The sequence below is a fragment of the Brachyistius frenatus genome, unplaced genomic scaffold (assembly GCF_029030835.1).
Source record: "Brachyistius frenatus isolate BFR_SWC_R1_liver_20210118 unplaced genomic scaffold, ASM2903083v1 Contig_88, whole genome shotgun sequence".
In the NCBI taxonomy this organism is placed as follows: domain Eukaryota; kingdom Metazoa; phylum Chordata; class Actinopteri; family Embiotocidae; genus Brachyistius; species Brachyistius frenatus.
Window position 1 is genome coordinate 567,461 of NW_027210687.1, and position 21,685 is coordinate 589,145.

The 21,685-nt window shown below is 43.5% G+C and overlaps 1 protein-coding gene across 1 annotated transcript; it reads left to right on the plus strand.

Annotated features, from left to right (window-relative positions):
• The first annotated feature begins 108 nt into the window (after window positions 1–108).
• On the plus strand, window positions 109–17,182 carry LOC138627571 (sphingosine kinase 1). The gene is made up of 5 exons (XM_069709995.1): window positions 109–866; window positions 9,072–9,221; window positions 12,439–12,533; window positions 12,941–13,056; window positions 15,639–17,182. The coding sequence occupies exons 1-5, from the start codon at window positions 440–442 to the stop codon at window positions 16,546–16,548; spliced, it is 1,698 nt and encodes a 565-aa protein (XP_069566096.1). The 5' UTR covers window positions 109–439; the 3' UTR covers window positions 16,549–17,182.
• The last annotated feature ends 4,503 nt before the right edge of the window (window positions 17,183–21,685 follow it).

Below are 21,685 nucleotides of genomic sequence, written 5' to 3' on the forward strand. Positions count from 1 at the left end.
CCTGTAACTTTTATTCAAAGAGAGAGAGAGAAAAAAAAGGTGGGGCTCCTGGCCAAATAAAGAATGTATGAATTTTGAATTGATATTCACGATAATGCTTTAATATCAAGTACAGTCAGTGGCTTCAAAATGATATAACCTGTTAGTTTAGTAGCCTGATTTTGCTGGGTTTTTTTTCCCCACAGTTTGAACCACAATATTGCACAGAGGGAGCAGAACGTGTTTCCTAAATTGTTGAGGACACGCGGTTGGACCCCGGACAGCCGGCTGCGCGCTCCTCCAGCACCGTCACTGCCATTCCTCTTCCAGTCACTAGGGAGAGACTCTGAACTGGGGAAGCTGCTGTTATTGCGCTTAAAGGGTCCCACAGCAGGCTGGTTGGTCCAGAGTCTGCAACGCACCGCCATCCGCTCACCGGCCTCCGGGACGCGTCGCCGGGATGGAGAAAGACGTCTCTGATGCGGACCCATCCCGCCAGCGGAACGGGTTCGTGGGCGTGCTGTACGGGGAGTTCACCGACACGCTCAACGACAGGGTCCGGTACTCGGTGAGCTTGACGGAGAGCGCCCTGACCATCCAAAGGATCTCCTCGTCACCCGGGCGGACTAAGGTGGTTTTTAACTTGACCGACTGCATCGGCTGTCGGGCGTACAGAGGGCCGGACAGCGCGGACGTCGGCGCTTACTTTACAGCCTATTTCTACCCGTTCAAGAGGCGCTGGATGAGCGCCGGAGTGGCCCGGCAGAGAGTGGAGCAGTGTTTTCGGGTCGCGCTGGTCCAGGACCCGCTCGCCAACCTCCAGGAGGCTGAGAGGTGGGCTCATGCCATCAGAGATGCCTCAGTGCTGCAGGCGCCCCGGAGAGACGGTGAGTAGGTTGGGAGACACATGGGATAGTCTGAAAATAATTGAATTGAAGTAAGAGATTCGGGCCTATGTATCAAAAGAATAAGGTTGTCAAATATTATTATGACGTGAAAATGATACATCTTCAATAAGGTCAGATACTGAGTGCAGTCTGAATACTCCGATGGTCATCCCAATGTTGCACTTTTCCAATTTATATGACAAAAGTCTTGCAAAGTGAGATTTTAAACGGTCAAATTAAATTAGATCAACTGATGTGCCCTCAAACCAATGCAGTTGATTCTCATCATTGAAAACCGGTTTGACGCACACATTCCATTTGCTCTCAGTAACCTGTTCTACGTGAAAGGTGATCTACTTGTCGGAAGCAGTTACCTGCTGCCTCTTTCATGCACAAAGCTCATTATTCAGGATCTGAAGCCTGCTGGGAAAAGACGCACGCACACACACACACACACACACACACACACACACACACACACACACACACACACACACACACACACACACACACACACACACACACACACACTCCTGAAAATGATCATTTAAGTAGTTAGATTTCCATCTGATCCTCTGTCAGCACAGAGTCTAGCTGGTGATCAGGCATCATTATTTCTGCTCTTGAAATTCCCACTGAGAATTAATTGTTGATGGGTGGAAAGAAAAAAAATCACATCAAAACAACGGCTGTTTTTCATCCTGCTTTGCAGCAGCCTCGTCTAATTAGGACTCATAATGTCTCGCTCTGTTTAGGATGCAGACTGTCCTCAAGTTCCTTTGTCTTCCAATCTCATTAGCTTCTCTGCGCTCCATCCTTGTATACAATAACAGAGTATGAATACAATATGAGAAGTGTTTAGGCAGCTAATTACCCTATATTGTATGGGACAAAGCAGTCTGGATCTTAAAATGATGATTCTGTTTGTCATTAGGGAGTCCTCTGTGTCAGGTCAAGTAATATTCTCCTCTTCACACGGAAATATTTAACCTGTTTATAATATGGAGCAGGCGAGCACTCCTGAGCGCTTTCGAAGAGGAAGCGGATATTTGACTTTGATATGTGACTAATTTGGAATGTTCGTTGCAAAAGATGGAGGCAACGACAGCAGCACAGGGTGAGGAATGAGGGCGCCCTCCTGGAATCAGCCTCCAGGTGCAGACTGCAGACACACAAGAGAGTCCAGGCCACTGTGTGATGAGGAACAATCACCCTTCCTCGTATGGTCTCTGCAGCCAGCAGGAGTTTTGAGTCGGAGGCCTGTATGCCAGGCGGGCCGGCAGGCAGGCAGGCAGATGGTGACCTGAGAGGTAACTGGGCGGCCCCCTCATCACTGTCCTCTCGCAGGACTCATCAAAGAGCTGCAGCTTGGGAGGTTTTCAGTCACACATACTAATGAACTTCCCGTTTGTAGTCTCTTATTTTTGCCTCTTCACTTTTTTTGAACACAGCGTCTCGGAGATGATGTGATCAAATCGTTAATTTATAAGCTTTGGTTGAGCATTCCAGATCTAGGCTCGCCAATAATACAGCATTTAAGGGAATATATTATGTGCTTTAAATGAGTGAAGTTGTGTTAATAAATGCAGCAGAATCGCCGCTTTAGTGCCTCGTCATAGAGGGTGTATGGAAGTCAGTGTGGTTCACTAATCCCTCGTAGTGTATTTACCCCCTGAGTTAATTGCATGTCATCTCATCTGGGAGTGCAGATGGAAAGGTTGGATTAAAAGTCCAATTGCGGCACAAAGATTGGTATTTAGGCAGAGAGCTATCACGGTGACACACTTACACTGAAATATAAAGTGATTAAACACCAAATTTAACACGTGATGGTATAGTTTACATCAGGGTTGTAGCTCTGTTCATTTAGTTCGTGTGTCGAAATCTGTCATACTGGTTGTCTCGCGGGGTTTTTAGTCTCACTGCTGCTTCATTGAAATGAATGAGCTGTAAATAATGAAGTGCATGCACTATGATACAGTCCTGCTGCTTAGAAGATCCACAGTGAGATCGCATGCAGAGGAATGAGATGACGGTTACTTGATTTGACTTTTCAAACAAGGGGCTGTCATTTGTTTTTGCCGCTGGCTGGCTGTATCTTTTTGTGCCGCTCAAACGGTTGGGAGAAGGACGGTTTCAGATTTAACATTTACACAGTTTTACATTATGGATTTTTCATATTTTTGATTCTATTTGTGTCTCGATGGCATTTAGGATTTTTTTTTTTTTTTTTTTTTTTTTTCCAAAGTCTGTGTCTGCAGGGTTTCCTTAAAATGTGCAAATGAGGCAGTGCAAGCGTGAGCGGACATATCGGGATTAACAGGTTGAGGTGTGAAAAATGGGAAGGGAAGGAGGGGAAGAGCTGTGGTATGTTCAGCTGCCACACCAGCTCTTTCTTTTCCCAGCAGCCTCGTGGTCAGGTGTGTCTGTCAGTGTGTGATTTCCCCCGGGGACGTGCCGCAGCCGTCGTGACTTCCTCGGTGAAGGAGACGACCTCTCACCCCGGCCAGCCTCTCGGTCCCTCCGGAGCTGTCGTCTCCTGCTCTGTGACACATGGCTGTGATGCCCTGTCAACCTCCTCCCCTCCTCCCCTCCTCCCCTGTCTGATGATGCCTCTCTGGGCAGTGGTGTGGATACTCTCTGGACCTCTCCCCCTCCTCTCCAGCAAACACTCACCCAACCTTGGAATGCAACTGGTTTGCGGACGTGTCTTTGCGGTCTGAATATAGAGCTGCTCCTGAACTAGAACTCTTTCACTAAATAGACCGCATATTTGTGTGTCTGCTGTTGAATGGTTTCATGTTTTAACAAACCCGCCCGTGCTGCAGAAGCAAGTCCTACTGAACGCACGTTACACCTTTGTTTACATTTTTTTCTGAATAGTGATACACTTGTGGCAATAAGATGGGAACTCTTCTCTGTGAGCGCAGCACTTGATGGCACTGACGCATTGTGATATCCAGTCTGCCTGTCGCCTTAAGGCCTCTGTGTGTGTGTGTGTGTGTGTGTGTGTGTGTGTGTGTGTGTGTGTGTGTGTGTGTGTGTGTGTGTGTGTGTGTGTGTGTGTGTGTGTGTGTTTACCCACTTGAAACTGTGAAATACACACACTGCAGCTGAAAGTTTGCTTGCCAGTGTGGCCAGCAGGATGCGCCTGCAGGTATCTGACTTCACATATCAGACAGATTTCACACATACACACTCACACGTTGCCTCCGTGCTCATGCTACACACACACAGGCTAGACACACACACACACACACACACACACACACACACACACACACACACACACACACACACACACACACACACACACACACACACACACACACACACACACACACTTACAGTGCCAACAGAGGTCAGGAGGAAGAAGTTGTTTTCAGTGACAGGGCTTCAGTGATGGTACATTGAAAAATGATGCACATGGAAAATCATTTTAACTATGGCGTGTGTGTGCGTTTGAATTTAGATTCAAAACATTCATAACCTGGATAAGAATATGGCAGTAAATCAAACATGCCACTGATGTTGAAACATCATTATCTACGGATAAGAACTAACAGTGTTGTGCAAAATGAATAATCATTCACACAAACGATTTCCTTTATCTTATGACAACTTGCAACAAAATATGTAATTTTGGACATAATGTTTAGACATATTGGACAATTTATTGTCTACATTAAACTCTAAAAGATTACATTTTTGTTGAACCTCGTTCACAGTTGTTGTTTCAACTGTTGGGTTGTTGCATGGATCGATGACATGGTGTAGTTTGTGGTGCTGCTTGATTTCAGTACATTATATTGAGAAATGTTTTTAAATATTTTTCCAGGATTGATTATAAAGCAGTTTTATTAGATTATATTTGTTTTGGCAACTCACCGTACGCAATCAGAATTTCAGTATTAGCCATAAAATATTGATAAAGTAGTTAGCGGATGAAATCCTGTAGAGACATTTATGGTCCCCAGAGGGTGAAACATACATTTTGGTGATCCTCTGACTAGCAGCAACATGAAGATCTATTTTCAGTCAAATGTCTCAACAGATTTTGAATAAGTGTTAAGTATTCCCAAGTGATTTCATTTCAGAGTAAAACTACACTGGCTTGAATTAGCTGTGTGATTGTCTGACTGAACTAATGCTTGTTTTTCACTGCAGTTCTCATCATTCTAGAGGGCTTCATCACATTGATGCAAAGAACATTTCTCCTACTCATCTGTTCATGTCATATATTGCAGTGTCAAAGATGCCAAAAGCATTTTTTTAAGTCTCAAGGATTTGAGCTTTAGATTTGACCTTTTCAAGTGTGTGTGTGGATTTGTTAAGAGGATGCTATTGAGCTCAGCACACTTGAGTGCAAAACCTTTTTGTAGTGTCAAAGACCAGTTTCCACTGTATTCTGGAAGTGTGGAGAGGACCTTTTGTGTCTGAAAGCCACATTGTGCTCGGGTGCAAGTAAACAACAATGGTAACCCTGTGTGGGTGAATGGAGGCAGAGGTTTGTCACATGCCTGTGTGTTTTTGCACTCTGGATTCACACCTCTCACTGAGATATTTTTGTACCTCCGCTGTTCTCCATCATCACAGGCCAAATGAGGTAGAGGATGGCAGCGATAACAGCAGCACATCCCAGGTCACACAATTGGAAATTGAGGTTATGAACTGTCAGTAGGAAAAATACTGAACAAGGAATGAGTAGACAGAAGTTAGTGAGTCAGGACAAGGCTGCCTAAAGCATTTGATTTGTCAATTCTTAAAGATAAAATATCTTCAGAGCTGAAATTACTGAAAAATACTTTCTTCTTTCTTAAAAATGTTGTTTGTCTGACACCAAAGTCCACATTGCCTGCAGCCAAATATTTATTCTGCAAAACGATACTGAAGTTTCTGCCCTCCAGACCACAAAATGGAATGATTTGTCCTTTCTGATTCACTTGATATGGTCTCCAGTGAGTCTGTGTCTGCTTTTAAGGTCAAGGGCATCTGCTGCAAAATCCACATCCAGATGGGGAAGCTTATCGCCCAATTTCCTTTTCAAAACTGCAAATCCTTTAAGTCACAGCCCACAAGTGTTTTACAGTTAAGTGGCTAATTCAAAAGGACTTTATGGAGAAATAATTAATTGTTCATTTAGGCAAACGTCTTGTAATATATCGAATAATGTTTGTTACAGTACATTACTATCATTTAGCAGTCTATCTAGGGAGCAATTTGGGGGTCCAGTGTTGTGTTAAAGGAGACTTTAGATGCATTCAGTTTTAGCTGTGGTTGACTTCAACTGACTTGATGGTCAATGAGAACTGCAGGGGAGGAGTATAAAAAGGCTGCCGTTAAATCAGACACATTGTACTTCATGTGGCATACACAGTAATGGCTACCATATCACCAGGAAATCTAAAGACTCACAACAACAAACTCCTTAAATAAACTGTTTTTGTAGGTTTATAGTTTAAATTAAACACTATAGTGTGTATGGGGTCCATGCTGCCAGAAGGAGAACATCAAATTAAATTGCACCGCCGTCGTTGGGACAGATAACAGAAGATAACCGATCTGAAGTTCTTAGAATAAAAACAAAACACACGTCAAGCAAGTCAGTGAAGCCATAAACCAATCAGGTCAAAGCTCTGTCGTCACAGAAGTGGTCCCCAGTTGATGCAACTGATGGAGAGTATCTGCAGCGCCTGACTCAGAAAACTGCAGCCGCTTTAATCCCGCGAGGTTTTAATGTCATGTGACATCGTGACGTTTTGCAGCACCAGCTAAAGTCACAAAACATTTCTAACCATCATGCATTCTTGTAAGTCTAGCATCCACCATGTTAAGTCAGCGCCACATAAAGTCGAACGCACCCCTTTGACATGCAGACAGCCCAGCGCAGTCGGGTCCATATGTATTTAGACAGTGGCACTATTCCTGTAGTTTTGCCTCCGTACACCACCACAATGGATTTGAAATGACGCATTCAAGATGTTATTGAAGTGTAGACTTTCAGCTTTAATTCAACTGGTGTAACAAAAGTATTGCATAAACTGTTTAGCCATTTATTTCACACAGTACCTCCATTTCCACAGGTTTACAAGTGATTGGGCAATTAACTGATAACTGTTTCCTGGCCAGGTGTGACCGGTTCCCTCGTTTATTCATGACAAATTAAGGAGTATAGGTGTCTGCGGATAATTCAAAGAGTTGCATTTGCTTGCTGTTAATGGAAACTCTCAATTTGCTTTCCAAAGAGGTGCCCATGCAAGAGCCCATTACTAGGCTAAAAAAAATAATACCAAATTATCAGAGCAATAGCAGAAACTGCAGGAGTCACCAAATCAACAATTTACTACATTGCTAAAGGCACTGGGGAATTAGTGTCACAGCAAGGGAAGGACACAAAGACACAACTGGGAAGTAGAATAAAACAAAGACTATAGATTACTCATTCCAACACAAAGCAGTCCATTCATTGTCTGGGCGGGTAAAAACAACAAAAACAAAAAGTCGATGCTGGTGATCAAAGCTCCTGAACTTCTGACCAAAGACAAAACTCCAAGCAACCAACAATTATCTGAAGATTGGGGAAACAAAATGATCCTGATGACAAAACTTCTGCAGCAACCATCAGTGAATGTACATACTGAATGTGTGATTAGCAAGTGACTGCAGCTAGGGCTGATTGGGGAACTGATGCTGCATTCAGATGGGGTCATGTGTGCTGACATTTACAGAAATGTCAGAGTTCATGTTTCATTGGATGTCAAGATAATATATTGTAATTTTAGTCATGTAGAGTTTGTCTTAATAACTTTAGATATTAGCCTACGTCTGACATGACTTTCCGTGTTGTAACCACGAGCTCACGAGTTTCATTCAAACGCAGCATTTATACACTTAAGAGCAGGAAAAGAGTTGGACACAGGTGCGTACAAACAGGGAGAAGCAGCCAATCACACCGGCGGGAAACACACGAAATAAAGAAGTCGAGTCATCTGAGACGAGGGGATAAGTGAGGAACCAAAACAAAACAGGAAATGGAATTACTGATGAGGTGGAAAAACAGAAACATGACCTAATGATCTTAACACAAATAAAATTAAATGTTCTTAAATGGTCAAATCAATCACCTGACCGCAACTTTACTGAGCATGTTTTACACGTACTGAAGACAAAAGTGAAGCCAGAAAGACCCTCAAAGAAACTAGAAGGTGACTGTAGTGAAAGCTTGGCCATCCATATGAAGGGAGGAAACTCAGCGTTTGGTGAAGTCCATGGGTTCCAGACTTCAGGCAATCATTGACTACAAAGGATTTGCATCCAAGTATATAATCCTTATATATGTTTGTAATTGTAAGTTTGCCTGTGAAAATGGAGGCACTATGAAAAAAAAAATGGTTGTAAATCCTTAAACAGTTAATGTAGTATTTTTGTTAAAACCCTTCAATTGAAGCTGAAAGTCTACATTTCAATTACATCTTTATTGTTTGTCTTCAAATCAAGTTTGGGGGTGTACAGAGGCAAAATGACAAAACCTGTGGCATGCTCCAAATATAGATTTTTTTTTTTTTAAAGCTACACATGATAATATCAATTATTTCTCAAATACCCATTTGGTATGTGTCAGAAAATATAACTGTTTCCCAAATGATAATTTTTGTGTCTCAATTTTTTACTTTGACATTAGCTAACTCGTATAACTTGGTTGCTCCCTTGTAATTTTGTCAATAATTATTGTAATTATAATCCACATGAAGACAGCTGAAAACAGGGTAAGCATCTACCCTGCAACACTGCCCTTGAGCAGGATGCTGACTCCCTACAAACCACAGGGGTGATGAATCTTTGTCATTCCATTAATCTGTCTTCCCTTGAAAGACACAAGCAACAGGAGGATTTCCTCATGGGAACGATACCATGTCACAAATTACTATTAATAATTGGTAAGATCCCGAATGAGGAGCATCTGTACGCCCTCTCTCTTTGAAGAAAGTAGCATGTCACATTAATATTAAGTGTTGTCAGCCTGAATGACTTGACTATTTCATGCTTCTTTTTTTGTTTTGTGTTTCTTCCACCGTGCATTTCTGTGCCACACAGATCTCGAGGAAGGAGGCTGTCCTCATACATTCTTTAAGATGCTCCTTTTGTCTTCTTGTCTTCATCCGTGTCCTTGCCTTCGCTCACGTCCTCCTCTCTTGTCTGTCTCAGGTGTGGTGTACACGGAGGTGCGTCGGCCTTGCAGGATCATGATACTGGTGAACCCCCACAGCGGGCGTGGTCAGGCTCTCCAGCTCTTCACCGGCCACATACAGGGCATGCTGACGGAGGCCTCTGTTCCCTTCACCCTCGTCATCACGGGTCAGTAGAGTCCGTTCGCTCACAAATGTGTTTTTTTTTTTATCGTGCATTTAGCTCACACTACTCCTCAAGGAGGTCACTGTCATATGAAATAGGGGATTAAGCATTTGACCCCATCGTGGGATGATCAGTCGAACAACTGGGTCATCTTGCCAATTACACACACACACATGCAAGCACGCATGCTTAGGCACACACACCCTTCAGTTGGCGTAACTCCACTCTGAACCGACTTTCAATCTCTGCAGGAATTGTGCATTGTTTGTCGTGAATTCAGAGGCCATATGTTCACCGCAAACATGAGCATGTGCGCATGCACACATCTGCAGGGATTCAAGCACACGTACACTGATGCTGCATTAGATTGTCATTTGTATCATCCCATCTGCTCCACATTGTTTTTGTGACCTTAGACAGCGTTGCGTCGGTTGCTGTCATCAAAGGCTCTGAACTCCAAGCGACCTCTTTCTGACGACTGACGAGCTGCTGGGGAAACAGGGAGAGGCTTTAATATGAGATAATCAGAAAAAGACATCATGCACACATCTACACACTCCAATTATTGAATTTCCCCAACTCTCTCCGCTCCTACCCCAACCCAACCGTGTTTGATCGAGTCAACAATGTGACAGGTACGACTTAGCTGTCGCTTCCAGCATCGGCGTGGCAGCACGCCGCTGAATCTCTCCTACAGCTCCGTGAGAACGATCACGACAGCAACGGCAGAAAAACAGGAGGGAAACCGGTGTTTGTTTGAGAAAGACTGCTGATGTGCATGCAGGCTATTCGTGTAGACTCCTAGGACTTAAAATAAAGGACAGCAGCTGGATGGTGATGAAAAAAAACCACAGTAATTATACTGGCGTCGACACGGCCCAAAGAGGGACAGAAGAGGGGGAAGAATATGGGTCACTAATGGGCCTTCGGTGGTCAGATACAGTAGCGAGTCAGAGACTATGAGTCCATTTATGCAGCACACAGCTCCTTGATGACTGTATCACATTGCCTTTGCCTGAGGAAGGACGAGTACCGATGGAGACGCCTCTTGTGTCAGCGTTGTACCTTTTACATACTGTATGAAGCATCCAGTGTACCAAGTTTAATCTTCACCCGGGCTAACCTCGGCTGAAGGCAGCAGAGGGTGACGCGAAGGGGGAAGTGCTGCATTTACAGGGAAACAACTGGAATTTACACAAGATTTTATGTATGTATTTTTGGAGTTGGAATCACCACCTTATGATATTATCGTGATACTCAATATTGGCGATGGCAGTCGTAATTCTGTGCGCACTGTGGGTAGCCTACTTCAAAAAATGTTTTAGTATCCATTCTTGAAAATCAAATTGTAACAAAAGCAGACCTTGTTTTATTTTTTCCCCCACAAACACTCATTAAGGTTATGATGCAAAAGGACGAATCAGATTTTCAATTGGGTGTTGCATCAGTAACGTTTGTGCAAAGGAATATGAGCCAGCTTCTCTTGCTCTCTCACAGGCTTGTTTAGTAGACACATCTGCTATCTGCTGCAGAGTAAGGTAACCTTGATTGGCCCGGTGCATATATTTTTCTTGTGCTCCTCCCCTCCCATTTCCCAGCATGCCCTCTTCCTTTGTAACTTTTAAGAATAAAGTTAAATGATCAAAAATGATAAATGTTTGTGATTGGTATAAATTATATTTATTTTTCAAAACAGATGCAGTTATGGAACATTTTAAGGGAGACCAATTCAGATAGCCCACATAAAATAAGCAGTGATTAAAAAACATAAATGTACAAGGTGGGAAGGTGAAATATATACCTGTCACACTATATGATAATGTCCATATATAATGCAAATGTGCACTGTAGGATTTAATCTTTACATAAACTGCCAAAGCTGCAATTTCACTTTGAAAGTTAAACAGCATAAAGTATTAACAGAGTAATTTCATTAGACAAAAGAATATCTACCCAGCTGGGGGGCAAATTATTTACATGCACTGAAATTAAATCCTGCTGACAACACTACTTAAGTGATGATATTACTTGCAATTTGAACATTTAGCTAAATATTGAGTATTGCAAAAACATATCTTGTGATATATTATTTTTTTTCTACTGCTAATTATTCCCTGAAAGATCAACTTTGTCAACAGCTGTTTAATTTAATAAAATCAAGTTTCAAGTCTGTTCATCTCATTTCAGTCATTTCTATTGCAGCAAAAGGGGGAAATATTGATAGTGGGTGTCTTTGTATCCCCGAGTGAAATTGTCAGCTGTTAACAGTGCAGCTCATCCACAGTCACTATGGCAACTTTATTGTAAAACCATGCACTGCCCCTGTATCCAGGTTTAGGTTGATGCCGGTGTTTGTGTTTGGCAGTGACCCCTGAATAAGGAAGTAGCGGGCAAGTAAAGCACTGGCAGGCTCAAAGTGCTGAGTCAGCTGTGCAGTGCTTACTCCCTCTGCCTCAGTCTGTCAACACAGCAATGCATCAGTGCCTCCAGCCTCCCCGGCACACAAGCAAATAAACAGCAGCAACATGCTGGAGAACCACCAGGAGAGAGTTGGGGGACAGGTAGAGGTTGAGCAAAGTGAAGGCAAAGGAGAGGCTTGTTTTTACTTCACGTCTGCCATTGATCAATACTTCAGGAAAAAGTATTTCCTTTATGACGACAGCGTATCGGCATTTGTTAATTGCATGTCTGCCATCCTTCCTCCCCCTCTTTAAAGCTGTCTGTTTTACACACCACACGCACGCACACACGCGTGCGTGCCCACGCTGGCAGGACTGTAGACTTTAATGCTGACTGGATGAGCCTGCAGAGACCCTCTGCACAGGGACCCACTCAAGGATGCTGCCAATAAAACTAGGCTGAACAAATAGCACGCTCCTCCGCCAGCGCATTAACCAACACACGCACACACACATATACTGAGCACTGAATACACACATGCAGATATTTGTCAGCCACAGATGTTTGCAGGCCGGCTTAGCTGCCTCCGAGCTGTTGAGTAGCCACTGGATGGACTAATGTGATATGTCTGGCCTGATAAGGGGAAATTGAATCTCTTTTCTGCCTAATCTCCCTGATCCTGCCCCAGAGGCTGGTGATGAAGGGAGCGTGTCTCTTTCTCTGCCCTTGTTTTTTTTTTCATGTTGCCCGTTTGCCCTACACTTTGCCACATTTTCTGCCTCGTCCTTCAGTTTTCTGTCCCGTCTCGTGTGTCCTTCAGAGCACCAGAACCATGCACGAGAGCTGGTGAGGAAGGCCGACCTGTCACAGTGGGACGCACTGGCTATCATGTCTGGAGACGGGCTGCTGGCTGAGGTGCTTTGACACAACTGGTTACTCAATCACAGATAGAAATCATATCAACCTCTCCACACTCATGTTCATATTCTCAGCACTTCTTAGAACAGGCCTGTAAAGGTATTATTTAATAGCCTTATTTTTGTTCTATAAATGCTTCGATTCACATGAAATGATTACAAACATTATGAATAAAAGTACCCAGGCTATCGTGTGGTTGCTCTTCACTGTGCTGTACTTCTGAATGTATAATTCTTCAGCCGTGGTACCTTCAGGTTCCCTTGCAGTACCGTACTTGACACAAAACAGCTATAGCCGGCAAAAAGAAACACTTTTTATTCGAACTTTAGGTCACACACAGACACTACTTTTTAAACAGGACCATAGTCTGACTTTTGTTTTTGTGTTCGCTCTTGTTAACGCAGGTGATTAATGGTCTGATGGAGCGAGAGGACTGGCAGGAGGCCATCCAGACCCCTCTGGGTATTCTACCAGGTGGCTCCGGCAATGCCCTGGCTGCGTCCGTCCACCACTACTCACAGTGAGTCGGTCCATTAATGAGTCATTTAAATGCATGGTTTAACAGCGCGAACGACGAACCTTCCTTCGCCCTAAAAAAAGACAATTCATCTCCGTTCTGTGTAATTGTACTGAAGGCTGACTGGGCACATCATCGCTCAGGAGGGAGGAGAGACTGGAAATGCTTCGCTGTTCAGCAGGAGGTCATTTCAGGTTGCTGAAACTCTCAAAGGAATGATGTAATGGGTTTAGAAACTCGTACATTATGAGTGATTATAGTTGTAAGTGCGGCTGTGGAACAACACGTCCGGGGTATCTTCTCCATCTGCTGGCTGGTTGTTGGCACAACATCAAAGAAGTAAAATGGAACGTGCACTGGTGAACCAAAACGTTACAAGCAACCTATTCTAAAAAGCTGTTAGGCCTTCATGTACCAACAAAACAGCTCCAACCTGCTGAGCCATGGACTCTACAAGACCGGCAGGTCTGCAGGTATGGCACCAAAACATGAGCACTTTAGCAGTAGAACCTTCAAGTTGACATCAAACTTGCTTCCGGACATCCACCGACATCTTCTTGGTTTTAGCCCTTCTTAGATAAATGTCATGACGTACTCACCACCGCTGACTGGGAGCTCCCCCACAGTTCTGCTGTTTCTGTGATGCTCAGACTCATCCAACCATAAGGAGTTGGTCAAAGTCTCTCAGGTCTCGCCTCCCGAGTACAACACGTTGACTGTTAGTATATTGCGGACGTTGACTTGTGCTGTTGTAAGAGGATCATCAATATTATTCACTTCATGTTTGAATGATCAAAATGTTTTGGTTCATCAGTGTATGTGGCACACCGGTGCTGTGTTCCAGATGGTGGACTTGTGTCCTAATACTCACTCATCTAAGTGCATCAGTGCATTCACACTGTCACGTACAGAAACATGCAGTGCACTTCAAGTACCAGGATGTTGCGCTGAAAACGGTCCAAAAAAGAAGTGTGAAACACTGGACACTTTCCACCCTAAACGGTCGCCATCTTGGCTACGCAGAGGAAGGGGCGCGGCCACTGATTTATAGGGTTTTATTGGATTTATAAAATAAGGCGTCTAAGGAAGCCGCAGCTGTTTCTGAACACTGCACCAAAGTGTGTATTTTTCACGACTGCTGCGGGACGGAAGAATCTGTGTGTTTATTGAGTGTGTTTAACAAAGGGCACAAAGACAGGGCAGCACAGTGGTGCAGTAGTTTGCATTGTCGCCGCACACCGAATAGGTTTCCGGCTTCAAATCTGGGCCTGGCCCTTTCTTGTGGAGTTTGCATGTTCTCCCTGTTCTCCCGAGGGTTCTCTCCAGCTGCTGCGGCTTCCTCCCACCATCCAAAAAAACATGCATCTCAGGTTAATTGGTGATTCTACAAATTGCCCTCAGGTGTGAATGAGAGCGAGAATGGGCTTTCTATCCGTCTGTCTCTATGTGTTGACCCTGTGATAGACTGGCGACCTATCCAGGGTTATACCCTGCCTTTGCCCAAAGTGAGCTAGGCTCCAGTGACCCTGTTCAGGATAAAGCGGGTATAGATAATGGATGGATCATGGGTCAGTGTGCGATTTGAAACAACACTACCCTGTCAAAATTCCTGCACTACTCAAGTAAGAGTCCGAACATAGAAGAGCACTATTTGTTAGTGTACTGAGGGACGTCTGTCATTTGCACAGCACAGGATTGTTAAATGTATTCTTCTACAAACGGCAGGTGTGACCAGGGCAATATTTTATGAATCCTCCGCTGCCCTTATAGTGCACTTTTTCTACGGCCCCAAAAGCTCTTCACGTTGTGCCTCCCATTCACCCATTAAAAGGACATTGACAATGATGCCATGCAAGGTGCTCACCTGCCATCGGGAGCAACTTGGGGCACAGTGTGGAAATGCTCCAGCAGCCTCATCTTCTGCCTTGAATTTCTTCCATTACATACCTGTCTGCTAGCTTGCTAAACTGTTCGCCTTCGTGGCTTGTAGACGCCGTCCTTGTTGACTTCCAGCGGTGCACTCGAATGTCGTGTCGTAACCACAAGCTCACGAGTTCCATTTGCAGGCAGCAGAAACCATAAGGAGCTTTGGAGCATTAGAAGATAACATCTGGAGTCAAAATGTTTAATACGCATTTGACACATTGCACTAACATCTTAACGGAGGGGGGGGTTGTTTATTTGTAGTAAAATCAAATACCTGTATAACTAATGATGTTTCCATCAGCTTTGTATTTAGTGTTGTTTCGAGAATTGCTAACACAAGCAAATACGGTTGCATACATGGTTACATCTGCTGATCATCAGTGATAGCACTGATTGTTAGCGTGACGTAGCTGTAGTTAACACTTAAATGTAGTAAATATTAAAATCTATAAAGTAAATATCCAAATATTATTACAAAACTGCAAAAAATATTGCAAAACCACGATATATATATTTGGCTTGAATCGAAAAAAATAAATACGATAAGTGATATGCTGCTTCGATTAGTTATTGCTCAGCACCAGTAATTCATAACTCTCTCGCATGGTGCTGTATCCTGCTATGGCAGCTTCTAACTTGATTTCTGTACTCTCCCTCAGGTCGCCTCCAGCGTGGAACGAGGAGCTTCTTCTGAGCTGTGGCTTCATGCTGTGTAAAGGTCTGGTTGGCTCCCTGGACCTGGTGTCGATCCACTTGGCCTCTCGACAGCGCCTCTTCTCCTTCCTCTCCCTGGCCTGGGGCTTTGTGGCAGACGTCGACATTGAGAGCGAGAAGTACCGCCATGTCGGAGCTATCCGCTTCCTGATGGGCACCCTGGTGCGTCTGGCGTCCCTCCGAGTGTATCAGGGCAGGTTAGCATACCTTCCCGTTAAGGAAGCACCGAGACTTCCAAAAGAGAGCGTCAAGGAAAACCACCCGCCCTCCACACCTCAGCACCCCTCACTCTGCTCTTCCCTTCCCTGTCAGCTCATCCCCAACACCTCTCCAAAACTGAGCTCTCGTCACACTTGCAACAGCACAAACTCCAACCACAACTCCATCACCAACTCCTCCAACAATGCCCTCACCACCAAGAGACCTGACACCCAGACCGACGGCAAAACCGGAACCCCTGTGGACTCTCTCCTTCCTGGCCTGGACCAGCCGGTCCCAGAGAGCTGGACGGTGGTGAAGGAGGAGGACTTTGTCTTGGTGCTGGCGATTTACCAGTCCCACCTGGCTGAGGACCTGTGGACGGTCCCCGGTGCGATGGCGGACGACGGGCTGATTCACCTGTTCTACGTGACGGCAGGAATCTCCCGGCCCGCCCTCCTGCGCCTCTTCCTCGCCATGGAGAAGGGCGCCCACTTGGCGTGCGGCTGCCCCCACCTGGTGTACGAGAAGGTGAGAGCCCTGCGGCTGGAGCCCACCTCTCAACAAGGGATGATCACTGTGGACGGAGAGATGGTGGAGTACGGGCCTGTTCAGGCTCAGATCCACCCAGGACTGGCCAGACTCATATGTGGATGAACGTGGAGTCATGTTTTTATGGCTTAATAGCGTTCTAGTTTGGCCTTTTTATACTCCGTGTCAGTTTCTTTATGTATGCTGTGTTTTCAGAAGTGCCAAAGACATTTTATCAGCCTCTGGAAAGTCCTCTATTTTTCTACAGAAACAATTCGTCCTATTTTTATGGCTCCCCATCCCCTCTTTCTCTCAATGTTTGATTCAGGGTCAAAGCCATGGAGGTTGTTTGTACTACTGGCTGGTCCAGGCTCAGAGAAATGGGGAGGGATTGTGTGTGTGTGCATAAGAGAGAGACCTTTATGTATGTTTGTGTGCACTCAAGTGTGCGTGTGTGTGTGTGTGTGTTTGTGTGAGATTGTGCATGAGGAGCTTTGGCGGTTCGGTGGCCGAGTAGTGTATTGTGCACTCGGGCTGTCGGACCTCATTAGCACAGCACACCCGAAGAGAAGCACATTTTTCCCGTCCTGGGAGGGTCCTGGAGAAGCCACGCCCCCTTGTCCCACTGTACTACACCAGGCTGACAATCTCCCTCCTGGGCGACCCGCTCTGACAACACCGCCTCCCCCTCAGCCTGGTAAAGAGGAGCTTTGAGGAGACATAAATCCCCTGCGGATTTAACATTGGTAGATCGAAAATCTTTGCATAGTTGATATATTATATATATATATATATATATATATATATATATATATATATATATATATATATAGCACCCTGTGAGCCTCCCCTCCTCCTCCCTGTGTGTGGAAACTTCCACCACCTGATAATAATGCATGAGGTGCTGGCAAGGCAGCCAGAGACCTGGTCAGCTGAGGTTACACCTCCCCTGCCATCCAGTTCCCGTCCCCGTTCTCCTACCATGTTTCATCTGCAACCATCATTAAACGGTAGGAACTGCCTCCACTCACATGCAAATACCCCCCCCCCTCAACCCCCTCCTCTTATGCATAGATCCTCACATACACACACCCATTCCCTCTCATCTCTGCAGCACTTAGTGAGGGGGAGGGGCATGGTCTGCTCCTGTGCATATGATCCCCCTCTCCTCTTGCCATCTTAAGATTGTACTCTCTCTCCCTCCCTCAGTTAATGAGCCATCAGCACCTAATGTGTCCTTAATATGAAGCTTTACATCTGTAAAAGTGTGCTAGTTAGTCTTTTACTTTTTTTTTTTTTTTTTTAGCACATGAAGGCTTTTAACACGTATTAGTGGACCGGCTGAAGCACACTAAAGTGGAGGAAGTGGGGTTTCATACTGGGTCAGTCGGCGTTGCATATTGAGCGGCATGCGATCAATGAGAGCTGGAGGGAGTCAAGTGCTCTGCTCTGCTCTGTGGCCTTTTTCGCTGGCTTTTGGTGCTGTGGTGATGAGCATTAGTGCACCGGAGCGGAGGAGAGTGCAAATGTTAGCATTATCATCAGTGCCCCCCCCTCCACACTCTTACACACACACACACACACACACACACACACACACACACACACACACACACACACACACACACACACACACACACACACACACACACACACACACACACACACACACACACACACACACACAATCTTGTTTATTTCAGGTCACGATGGCCACACCAGAACCGTTCATCCACAGGTATGCAGCCGCTGAATCTCATCACCTGTCTCTCTTGACCTTAAAAACAAGTCATATTCTTAAATTATGAAACTAAACAGAATGTCAACCAGCTCAAAGAGATATATGAATGCTGATGCATCTGTGAAAAACAAAATCACCTCTGTTGCTGGAAGTGAAAACTAGAATGTTGACAGGTTAATGGGGTTCAGAGAAGTGCTGATTATCAGCTTTTTCACGGTTTTGATGAATACAGCTACACAGTCAATGCAACCAGCTGATGGCGCACATTATGTTCTGCTGCTTTTTCTGGAGCTCAGTGACTGGTGTCCACTGGAAGGAGCACAAATATTGTGAGTTTTTTTTTTTTTTTTTTTAACATAATGCAAACAGATATAAGGGTTTTATTCGTTAAAGGACTGTGCAAAAATTATTTCTGTGTGGTGGCCAGTTGCCAGATTATAAGTGGGCATCTTGTTTATTTGAATGAAAGCAGCTCAGTGGTGCTTAATAATATGGATGTTCCCCATGCTACTGTAATTTTGGGTCCATATGTGCATAAGCACATAAGAACGGGATATGATAAAAGGATTATGCAGCTCCCCAAGACCTTCCACATGTTGGACTGAGTGGACCATTTTCTTATAATAAAAATAAGCCTTTTACAGGATTTGTGATGCTCCCAGAAAAACTACAGTTGCTCCATTCCCAGTTATTTGTGTGTGAGAGAAATCTTTGGGCCAGTGTGCATCACGCCATAAATGTAAAGGTTGTAGTAACACGATTTGGCCACTATGCTGTAATTCCTCTGATTTGGTGCATGTAGCGGAATGTAGCTACTATCTACGTCACATTTTACAGGATTAATCTAACCAGTTAACATCTACATTACTTTCAGACGGAAAATAAACAGTCTATACACATTTTTTTTTTAAACTGTAGACATTTCCCACATAATATATAAACATAAATTCAAATGAATAAAAAATGTGATGTCATGTTCAGCTCAGCAACACATCAACTGTAGCTGAAGGTGAAGTTGGGAAGTAAACATGACAAACAAAGACAGAGCTGCTGTCCTGAATATGTGGCGAATTGGACCTTTAGGAGCTGTAGTGCACACAGAAGTCATTTTTTGATCAAATTATATGATTTTTTTTTTCAGATGTATTGCTAACATTTTTTATTATGTTTACAAAAAAATGTTGTAAGTGAAAATTAATATTAAATATAAATAATGAAAAAAAAAAAGATTAAACCCTCCTTAGGCAAAAAGCAATAAGTTACAAAACCTTTCTGGACCCGCTCTCTAATAATTGTTGCACAGTCCCTTGATGATCTGTAATGTACTTGAAGTTGACCTGACTTATCATGTAAATTTGGGTTTCCATCTTCACTGCAGTGCCGATTTTTTGCCGATAACTTGATTTTACATTCTGAGACAGTTACATATACTGTATGATTGTTAGAGCTCCAACTCATGTTCGACATTGTACCTTTGAGCATCCTCAGTGAAGAAATGCAGGTGCTTTGAATGCATTCTCATGTTCAGGCTGCACTCATGAAGCTGCAGCTGCCCACATGCACTGTTCATTACTAAATGTATAAAGTACATCTCATGAAGGTAGAGATGAGCTATGCAAATGCCTTGTCATGGCTGCAGATATTTAGAGCGAGGGGTCCCTCTGCTGGACCATCATTGAACATGGAGTGAAGGTTTTATCTTGATTCTTTTGTTATTCAATGCAATCTCTTCAAACTGCCACCTTTCTCCTGCTTGTCATATTTAATGATCATGAATGGATTAGTCTGACAAAATAGATCAAAATCAGCTTCGGAAGACGTTGCATTTTTTTTATCGCTAATGAAAGCCAACATCCAGCTTGTTGTAGTTTATCATCTGAGAATTTTACTTGATACTTGCATAGAAACACAGCTGCAAATAATAATCTATGTCAGTTGTAGGGCGTTGTTACACTACTGTTAACTTATGGTACTATGCTGTTAAATTGTTGTTCTCCGCCAGCTGCTTTAATGGAACAGCAGCTTTTTACAAAACACAGATATTAATACTTGTTTTTTGTCATTACTGTTATGCCATTTTATAAATGATTTAAACAAGTTTTGTCACAGGCTATGAACTGAAATCAAACCCCATTACGAGAAGCCCCTTGACGATTTTAGCATCCATTAACAATCTGAATATGTGATGCTTTTTGTACCATGTACACTGCGCTTAACTAAAAAAAAAAAGTCTTTCTATTGTAGCCACACTTATCAAAAGCCTGGAAGGATACCGTGATTTACAGATGGGTGGTGAATGTTTTATTTATTTTTTTTATTTTTTTAATGTGGTGACATAAACTGGCTTTTCGTGGATCCCCTGTGGTGTGGTTGAATGTGTTCTACTGTTCATGTTATAAGAAAAAAAAATATGGTACCATTTTGTAAATTATGCCACCGATTAGCAGCGTTTCACTTTAAACTAAGTGAAAGTTAGGAAAGACTTTTCTCTAGAAAGTGCCTTAGTCTTTACCCAAGACAGCAGTTAGGTGGTGCACAGGAAAAAAAAAAAAATACACACACATGGGAAAAAATATTACACATGAAATCACATTGTAGCTTTGAGAAGGGCAGTTTTTTTGGTGTGCATCAGTGTTACACTGAAGCTCTGATCTGCACCGGGTGCAATACAAACATAAAGAGGATGCATGGAGAGGTTTAAGAGTTCAAATCACTAACATCCAAAAAGGTTGTTCTTTGAACTGGCCGGTGACAACCAGGTATTCATCATCTCCTTTTATTTTCTTGTAATTCTTTGTTTGTAGACATCTTTTTTAAAAGACCAATAAAGATATTCAACAGAAAAATGCCTCTTGTTTGTTCCTCTCTCTGACTACTTCACATTTAAAAGGATTTGATCAAATTGATTAAGAATACTACGTTCCAAATATATCTGGAAGTTGCTCAAAGCTGAGGTCTAAAAGAAAAAGAGATTTGTAAAAACTGGCCACATACTGATGGGTGGATACGAAACAATATTTGCTGGAGCCAGAGTGATAAAAAGAAAGCATCTTTGAGTTTGACCTTAACACCCATCTCCTCGTCAGAAACTGTTATGTTAAGAGGAAGATGAATCAAAATCCTTCTGAACTGTTCCACTGAAAAAGACTAATAGTCAAGTGTTCTTTTATTGTTTGTTTATTCATTGTCAACATCATGGAAGTTTCAAAATGCTTTGGTAGCAGAGATTAACATCTGGAAAATTAAATGGTGAACAATTGCATTTATAAATCTTATGGAAATAAAAATCTTAATATAGCTGCTACAGTCTTGTGAAAAAAATATCCAGGTGATTTAAGGTGGTACTAGGTGAAGGTTGAGGGTGATGGAGTTAAGGTGGTACTAGGTGAAGGTTGAGGGTGATGGAGTTAAGGTGGTACTAGGTGAAGGTTGAGGGTGATGGAATTAAGGTGGTACTAAGTGAAGGTTGAGGGTGATGGAGTTAAGGTGGTACTAGGTGAAGGTTGAGGGTGATGGAGTTAA

Bases quoted from the DNA above. Each gene is read 5' to 3' on its own strand.
- LOC138627571 (XM_069709995.1), top strand. From the start codon at position 440: ATGGAGAAAGACGTCTCTGATGCGGACCCATCCCGCCAGCGGAACGGG. The intron at 867-9,071 runs GTGAGTAGGTTG...TGTCTGTCTCAG, and splicing joins GCAGGCGCCCCGGAGAGACG to GTGTGGTGTACACGGAGGTG. The intron at 12,534-12,940 runs GTGCTTTGACAC...TTGTTAACGCAG, and splicing joins GAGACGGGCTGCTGGCTGAG to GTGATTAATGGTCTGATGGA.